General features: G+C 30.2%; 2 protein-coding genes across 2 annotated transcripts; one reads left to right on the top strand and one right to left on the bottom strand.

The window, feature by feature from the left end:
- The first annotated feature begins 69 nt into the window (after positions 1-69).
- On the top strand, positions 70-5,132 carry LOC122575712 (wolframin). The gene is made up of 6 exons (XM_043745045.1): positions 70-712; positions 1,097-1,201; positions 1,292-1,508; positions 1,587-1,810; positions 1,886-3,090; positions 3,165-5,132. Exons 1-6 carry the CDS (start codon positions 655-657, stop codon positions 3,948-3,950), a joined length of 2,595 nt encoding a protein of 864 aa, XP_043600980.1. The 5' UTR covers positions 70-654; the 3' UTR covers positions 3,951-5,132.
- Positions 5,133-5,333: 201 nt separating this feature from the next.
- On the bottom strand, positions 5,334-8,546 carry LOC122575736 (vesicular integral-membrane protein VIP36). Its single transcript, XM_043745102.1, has 7 exons — positions 8,305-8,546; positions 7,957-8,072; positions 7,591-7,788; positions 7,351-7,513; positions 6,518-6,684; positions 6,372-6,435; positions 5,334-6,291 (listed from the first exon to the last, which is right to left on the bottom strand). The coding sequence occupies exons 1-7, from the start codon at positions 8,423-8,425 to the stop codon at positions 6,140-6,142; spliced, it is 981 nt and encodes a 326-aa protein (XP_043601037.1). The 5' UTR covers positions 8,426-8,546; the 3' UTR covers positions 5,334-6,139.
- Between the last annotated feature and the right edge of the window lie 394 nt (positions 8,547-8,940).

Genomic DNA, 8,940 nt, shown 5'->3' with positions numbered 1-8,940 from the left:
TGAAAATTTCAAGCAAGCTTCGTAACAGTAAGATTTAAAAATTCCGGGAAAATAGCGTCAAAATCCAAAATTTGTAAAATGGAAAGGAAAAGCACGGTATTTTATTAGATTAGAAAAGCAATATGCAGATTTTTAATTACTTAAAAATAAATTATGAAAGACTTTTAAAAGGCCTATAACGTTATTAGATAATATAAATACTTAATGATATTTCGATAATAAAATATAGATACATACATACATAAGGTATATTAAAATGCAATATGATAACCAGCTATGGGAGCTTGGTAATGTATAGAGGCAACTAATTGTTCTGACCCATTAATCATAGCTAGTAAACAGAGTATTGAATGCATCATTAAATCAAAGTTATTCTTATTTCTGTTATATACATATATTTGAATTATCCTTTACTCTTGACGAATTCAAAATTTTCGTTTGCTCTTGACGTTTGTTCAGCAACCTAACCTTAATAATCGCGCGTGCGCAATATGGAATCATGCCTCAATGCTAATTTTTTAACAGTCGCTTTGTCAAGAAATCTTGAATGTATATTGAGAAAGTAGTTTTTGATATTGGATAATTGATTCGCGTGGCACAACTAGTACGCAAAGCAAAAATATTTTAATAGTGATCCTCTCAATTTTTGGAGCTATGGCTGGCATTGTACCATTATCCGGAAGATCTGGTAGAAAACAATGGACATTGCATGGTAACGCAGCAATTTCACTTTCTATCTGTCGCTGAGATTTATGGTCTCTATTTTTTTTTTTTGCAATTCAATAGCGCTATAGACTGATTTGAATGAAATTATGGTATTTTCGTAACGATGATGAATAACGAATAATCTTTCAAATTTTTTGCAAAAATGTCAATTAAATGTTTTTGCTCTTTTACAAAAACAAAATTTGACAGTTGTCAAATCAGAATAAACAATGATTAATAATATGATTTCAATGTGCAATAATGTCAAATGATTAAAGTATGTAAGAACAAATGAGTAACACCCAATTGATTTCTTTTCACTATAAATAACAAAAGCATTTTTGTTTTATTAATTGAGTAGCAGAATTATAGTTCAATTGCATAATTTTAGATGGACCAAGAGGATCTCTTAGAAGATTACGGTCTCAGCTGGCTGAAGATGGTTGTCCGGAATCTCAAGTAGTTTTAGCAAAACAACTATTGGAAGAAAGATGTGGTAGCAATGCACATTCTTATTTGTATTTCATTGAATACATTAATGTGTACATTACTTCATAATGTGTTGCAATATAAATTATGCATTTAGATTTAGATGTTGACAAAGAAGAAAATGCAAAGTTGGGTGTATATTGGCTTACGAAAGCTTCAGAGCAAGGAAATTTGGAAGCAACAGATATTCTTAGAAAATGCTTAGCCACTGGTCGTGGTATCACACAACATAACTATTATGATGTCAAAAGTTGTCTTGATATGACCCAAGATGAAAAATTAGCCAGAAGAGCAGCAAGAGAAATGTTTACTAGGTATAAAGAATTGAATTATAGAATTTAATAAAGTAATATATTTATGTGTATACGTATAATGTATTTGATATTATACAGTTTGTCAAATGGTGAGGATTTTATTACAACAGAGCAGTTACAAAAACGTATGAAAGATATAGCATCAAATTCATCTAGTGATAATTATTCTTGCTCGAACAATATAATACATAATAACTTACAAAAAGATATAAATGACATTTCAACTGATAATTTCCCTAAAAATGGGCTTCCTGATGAATGTACACCTAAAAAAGATGAAGACAAAGAAAATGATGTTCATGGTAAGGAAATATCTACTATCTATAATATTTGATCTCTATTAATAATTTATTTATTTATGGGATTATATTTTCTAGATTGGATGGATCATCAAGGAGAGAAAATTACAGAGGCAGCTCTAGTCTCTGCTGCTGCTAGCTATGCTCGTGGTATGCTCCCAATAGTGTCACATGCACTGTGTATGGTAGATCCATCTCAAATGGCATTAGATACTATACCGTTACTACAAAGGCCTCTCATCCATCCCTTTGCATCTTTGAAACGTTTGTATGTGTGGTTAATTGAAACGTTAGGTCAAAGGGGAATGTCAATTAAGAAAATTTTTTTCACATCGAATATACACATACTATTACTTCTCTTACTGTACTCATTATTTGGTACAGAAAGTCTCATACTCTTTATACCAATGGCTCTATACTATTTATCTTTCGTCGTTATGGTTATCGCTACTTTTCAAATGTTACAGCGAAAACGCGAATTCAATAATTTTCGTATTTGGTCCGGGTTGTTTCTCAGTTATTCGGGCGGGAATTTAAACCCCGATGAAGCAGAGTACCAATTCTGCTGTAAGAATCTCAAGCCTTATGGCCATTTTTTCCTTGCTTTACTCTTAAATTTAATGATCTATCCTGTCATAGCTCATCAATGGACACCCCAGTCAGAATTCACTATCATAGCGGTTGCGTTAACATTGATTACATTGTTGAATTTTATATGGAAAGATTCATCCAAATTTCCGGATTTTTTAGCTCTCTTCAGTTTCGGTGTTCACGTCTTGGCAAAGTATCCATACGAAACAGATATCGTAGTTGCTCAGGGCTGGAGATTTCTAGATATAAGAGTCCCAACATTTGCTTCGTACGTTGTTGGTAACGGTATTGAATTTTGTTTGAATTTTCGTGCAGTTTTTTACCTCCTAATTCCAGCAGTTTTCGCAAAAATGGCTGCTCGGGATAATTGGCGAGGAACATATCAAACGTTAATACCCCATTGTGTTACTTTAAGTTGGTGGCAGATAGCAATCTTTAGCTCTCAGGGTGCAACATGGTACGGCTTAATTAGGGGTGCCTTAGCATTAGTTGGTATGGTTCTCTTCTTACCACTTGCTGGATTGGCTTCTATCATATTACCAATCGTAGCTGCTACTAAGTATTTGTCAGAAAGCGATTTGGCAATGAGAATAATTGTAACTACTTTACTGGGAGGAATGCCATTTCTTGCCTCTTGGTATTTAAGGAAAACTCGAACACCTAAACTTAATTGGGTAATTACTGTTGTTCAGGTAAGCATATCAACATCAAACAATCAAAGAAAAAACAACATACAGAAGTTTTATTTGCTATATACATTTTATAGTTGGTCATGGGTATTAGTGCTGGCATGTTCTTATCATGGCCAATGATAATGGAGTACAAACAAGAACCAGATACGTACGAAGGTGTTTCATCACTTTCATGGGAACAATATCAAAATCATTGTCATCAGCCTGCGTGGGAAGAGCTGTCGTCCAAGGCACAGGTGCAAGTTGAATGTGCTAATTTGGAAGGAATATTAGTTTCATGGGAAGGTTACGTAACAGATATTAAGTTAAAATCAATAAAAAATAATATTGCTGCAATATTTAACAAACTACCTAACAGCATTAGAGACACAGTTAGTTGCATGTATGGTGAACCGTACATAAACAGTTGCGATTCAAACGGCGAATTAAGACATGAAAAATGCAAACATTTTGCAAGTATTCAAAGACGACGAAACAAATGTCACTTCCCTGCCTGGAATAAGTATGAATTTGAGATCTCGGTTAAAATGAAGAGTGGTATGTGGGGAAGCAACGCGGTAATTTTATTGAACGCGGATCACTCCTTCGCTAATTTTAGTTTAAATATATATCCAGGCGATAAAATTTGGTTTTCTGGTACATTCCTGAACAATGGTTTAGAAGATGAATCGTTACTCGGCGGATCTGAGCCTCATATTGAATTAGAAGAGATTGGTTGTCTCGCATGTCATTCTATTGATTTAAAATCTTACAAACGTTATAAATATCATATAACAGTTAGTTCAATTTTAAGTGATCTTTGTTTAGGTGTAAAAACAACTTTGAACTTTTTGTTGAATCCTATCGTAATGTTTAAATAGTTGCATTTTATGCGATCTATAAAATATACAGTATCAAATGTTCTGTGAAGTGTTAAGATAAAGTTGTTTACAACGAGATAAATTTCGATAGTATCTTGAACTTCTTTTCAAAGTATTATTAAGAGCAGCTAAGACATATTACTTGAAAGACTTTATAAAGAAAGGAAACAAATACAGGAAAAAGACAAAGCTAAGAATGTAGAAGGAAAGAATTTACAGTGTTGTAAATATTAAGTCTCAGCATTTTTCCCCAAAAAGATGTGAAAGTTTGGTTAATTATATAAAAAGAATATTCTCTCTCTCTCTCTCTCTATAGTTATTTACTTTTCTATGATTAAATTTGAAATTATTGTTTAAATAGTACATTAGATTTTTAAAAATATATTTTTTAACTACTTTTATCTATTATCTATAAAAGAAAAAACATATTTTGATGTTACCAACACCTCAGGCATTAGAATTTCATTAAAAACTCATCAGGTATTTACGTCAAAGAGTACACTTATATGTATATACACGTATATTTTAAGATCGACATATTTTCATAAGTATTACTGCCAGTAATAGAGATAAATGCGCTTAATATTTTTCTATTCCGTTTTCGAAAAATCGAGAGGTGGAACCTTTTCGATTTTATTTTAACTTAATAGTAAATTATTGCAACTCTTTTTGTAATGCTAAATTTTTAATGGAAAATATCATCCGCATCTACATAATGAATTCTATCAACGTCTAAAAACGATACTATTAGTATAGTAGTATAACAAATGTGATACGTGTACCTATATTATTGTTTCATTTCTTAGAACTCAATACCTTCACATAGATTTATGAAACTCGACGATGTTTCGAAATCAATTTAGTTGTTGAAATATCTTTACTTGTGTAAATGCTATGTGAATATTAATATGTATTTGAAGAAGTAGTAAAGATATATACTTGTACGATGTGTAGGAGTTAAAGATTGTTGTTAAATTGATGTTAAGTGTCTAGACTTTAAAAACATAAATGGTTAAACAGTTTTATAACTGTCTAAAAAGAATGACAGTTACATTATATATCATATCAGGACAATAGTAAAAGATTGTAGCAGAAACAAAAGACAAATATAGATGTGCCTTGATGTTTTCTGTTCAAATAAATATGATTATTTATAATAAAATATATTTTAAGAAGCAAAAATATTGTCATATTAAATGTTTTGCTTGAGTCGCTTATAAACTTATAGGGAATATATTTTGATACGAAATACATATTTGTTTTTATTTATAATTTTTTATGTTTCTTCTAAGATAATTGTTTTTTTACACGACTTATTACGTATTTATTTTTCGTATTTGGCAACAAGTGAAGTACATTATTTTCACAAATAATAACATTACGTTTCTTAACAATTGTTTATTTGGAGATTTTGGTTCCCTTTATCTTTTGTATAAAACTGAGTTGTACGACACGAAATCACTCTAATCTCACATATTGATAATGTTGCTTTTTTATGTACAAATATAAAATCTACATCAATAAAGTCATTTCAATCATACCGAATCCACAGATATAAAGATAGGTCAAAGCGAGGAAGAACGCTTTTGTAGAAAGGAATAATTCTTTCAAAAATTCATTTTGCTATTCACAATATTGCAGTTATGTACGATGTTTCGCAGTAACGATGTGAATTGTGATATTACTTCAATGAATTTATTCTTTTAATTTCGTCTCCTGTGATTAAATTATTGTAATTACTGCATTTAAACTGCGAACTAAAATTCATTTGAAGTGTAAAATCGGTATGTTTAATTCTTACGCGAATAATTAAACTTATTTCTATAAAAAATGCATTGCAGCAACTGAGACAATGACATGAGAACTTTGGTAAAGGAACTTTGTATTGTTCATGATAAACATTATTGAAACTAGAATAGCGGATAGCATAATTCAACACGTCTTATGATTGCTGTAATCATTTATATATTATTACGATCCTTTGCTGTCGTTTTTTCATCAAAATACCTCTGGAACGATATTCTCAAAATCAGAGATAATATGTATGGATATTGTGTTTGTTATTCTAATATTAAGAGAAACAGTCTTATGAACACGTTATGACTACATCTTGTTTTTTTTATAGAAAGAATATCCGATAGAAACGAGAAATCCAAAAGTAGAATAGTTTATATATAACACACTGTGATTTAATAAAAACGTTTCCTACTGTTTTCTTGATGCTTCTGATACCACATTATACCTATTACTACACAGGCAATTAATGCGAGCGCTATTACGAGCATTAAAAGGAAAAACATTATTTTACTTAATGCAGATTGTTTTGGATCATCCACGTGTTCTGTAAAGAGAGAATTGTATGATTAAAATGAATACAAGAATATTTCATCAAGTACATTTTATACAACATTTATTACGTACCGCGGGGTGCATCAAAATACGCAGCCGATGGTAAAATATTGGATCTATCTTCTTGATCTCTTGGCTGGAATTGAAATGTGATGTATCGTCATAAATAATCATACACATTTAAGAATTGTTTAAAATACTTAAAGAATACCACTTACATCATCTGGTAAATCTAATTCAAATAAACGAATAGATAATATATCATGATTATCGGATAAGTCTCCGGTTGTTGCCGAAATTCCAAAATAATATCCTGTAGGCAGCTTTATATCTTTCACAGAAAAGCACTCCTTCCATGCAGCTTTGTTTGAAAAGTCTGTGGAAACTATAATAAAACAACATGTTGGAAAACATTTACCAAAATATTAGTATATATTATATTTTATATTTATTCTATGCATATTAAGCTGGTTTATTCCATGCTTATTATAAATAAGGAATGAAAATTATATAAATTTAACTAAATACATATAATATATAAGCAGATATTTTTTTATATATTTAGTTTATAAAACTTCATGCAAATTCGTCGCTAGTTTAAATATAGGTATTGCAGGTATAATGCATTTATTACATCTAATTATTTACTTGCAATATTTTCAATGATATGTGAAATGAAGTAAACTGAAAAGATGACAAATAATATATGAAAAGATGAAAATATCACTTGCTGAAGTGGAGGCACTCCATGATGTAAGCCACAAGGCTTCAGGGTAAGACCTTACTGTAATGTCAATTTGTAGAATACCACATAAAATGATAGAATACATAGAAAGCATAGCTATAAACATCTATTTTAAGAAGAGTAAGATGAATATTATTAACATTGAGGATATTAGTTGAGTACAAATGAATGAAAAGGTTCATTTATTAGTAAAATACAGTATTGAAATACTCTTTTACTTAATATATGTATAATGGGACGCTATACACAGTTACATGACAACATTTTTGTCATGCCCAAAAATATTTTATACTAATATGTACTTACCAGTTAATGTATCCCTTTCATATCTCATACTAATATGTGTATCATGTTCTAAATTTCGAAAGTTTGCTTCACAACCTGCAATTTGTGTATGTGTTCCATCACGATCGTGATCATAATGCAAAGAACCATTATTGACCATAGCAGAAATATAAGGATGTTGATGCTATAAAAACCAAAATAGTTATCATGATTTTGACATTTTTAATTTATAATGTAACTAATGTTATATCTTGTACATACATTGTGTGGGCCATTGTGATTGCTATATGTATCCAAAATTATAGCTAATCCTTGGAAATAATCTTGATTGCCAAAAACAGGACCCGTTTTCATCCTTTCTCTCGCATACCAAATCACAAAACCGTCACCAAATAAATCTTTTCCTTTTCCATGAACTTTAAAATGAACTTGGAGCTCCCAATTTCTTACATGACATGGCTAAATAAACAAATGTCAGGGAAGCATTTCTATTAGGCTTCAATTGCACCATCTTGATAGTTTTAACTAAATAAAATCTTGTATGAATTTAAAAATGTGTGGAAAAAAATTGAAGCACAATTTTCTACGATTTTGCTTTGTTAAATTACGAAAAAGCTTGAAACTTACAACAGAATTCCATATGGCACCCTGTTTACTTTGTGAGTCTGGAGTTAATCTTATATAGTTATTTGTAACCATTGTACTACCCATAAAATCCCAATAAGGTATTGTCATTCCAGATCCTAAATACGTAAAATATTTACATATATTAACATCAGGCTTTATCAATATAATAAAATTACATTTTGTCTTTGTTATTGTTTATTTTACTAATGTAACCTCAAGCTTGCTATTATTATAGCATACATGTACATTCGAATCATATTCATCTCATTATAAATACAAAAATATGCACGTCATGACACGTCGTACCACAAACCGTAATCTCAACAAAACTATTCAAAATTCACAAACCTTGATATGGTCTGATCAAACAATGTTCTCGTTTCATATAGTCTTTTGTGTTCCATTCTGCTGTTACTAATTCCAATACACTAATTAATATCCAACACGATAATACGTTCATTTTATACATTTCATACGAGCACAATAGTACTTCGAATACTAAACTTGCAGTTATACTCTTCGATAATTATGACGCGTAATCTGTAAAACCAACTATCGGGATCATCAATTCCATGATTTTCGATATCCTGAAATTAGTCACTGAAGCTATTTAGTTAACAGTCAAAGTTCAAATATTCCTTCACTATATCTAGATACTTTTATCGGTAAAAATCAGTGTTGCCATGTAATTCTAGTATCTAAAGGTACATGAAGACTATACCAGAAAAGCACATAGAGATTAGTATCATGTATTTTTGCATTTTTTGAGATTTGAATATCTTCATACATATCTCTTAAAAAACGTTGAAATTTACTGCTCATAATTATAAGTAATTATGAATAGAATGTATTTGAAAATAATAAAATTTGTTTACCTTCGGATAGACAGAATATTTCTGCATTTATGGGAAATTAAAAGGTGCAAATATTATATTTATTACATGAAACAAATCCTTATTTAAGTTTCACTTTTTAAATCATCTG

Source organism: Bombus pyrosoma, linkage group LG15 (genome assembly GCF_014825855.1).
Source record: "Bombus pyrosoma isolate SC7728 linkage group LG15, ASM1482585v1, whole genome shotgun sequence".
Lineage (NCBI taxonomy): Eukaryota > Metazoa > Arthropoda > Insecta > Hymenoptera > Apidae > Bombus > Bombus pyrosoma.
Note: the sequence above shows the minus strand (reverse complement) of the source record. Positions and strands in the feature narration are given on the sequence as shown.

Coding starts and splice junctions, on each gene's coding strand:
- LOC122575712 (XM_043745045.1), top strand. CDS start 655: ATGGCTGGCATTGTACCATTATCCGGAAGATCTGGTAGAAAACAATGG. Junction 713..1,096: donor AAAACAATGGACATTGCATG/GTAACGCAGCAA, acceptor GCATAATTTTAG/ATGGACCAAGAGGATCTCTT. Junction 3,091..3,164: donor GGGTAATTACTGTTGTTCAG/GTAAGCATATCA, acceptor TACATTTTATAG/TTGGTCATGGGTATTAGTGC.
- LOC122575736 (XM_043745102.1), bottom strand. CDS start 8,425: ATGTATAAAATGAACGTATTATCGTGTTGGATATTAATTAGTGTATTG. Junction 6,685..7,350: donor TGAAAGGGATACATTAACTG/GTAAGTACATAT, acceptor GTTTTATTATAG/TTTCCACAGACTTTTCAAAC. Junction 6,292..6,371: donor GTATTTTGATGCACCCCGCG/GTACGTAATAAA, acceptor CTCTCTTTACAG/AACACGTGGATGATCCAAAA.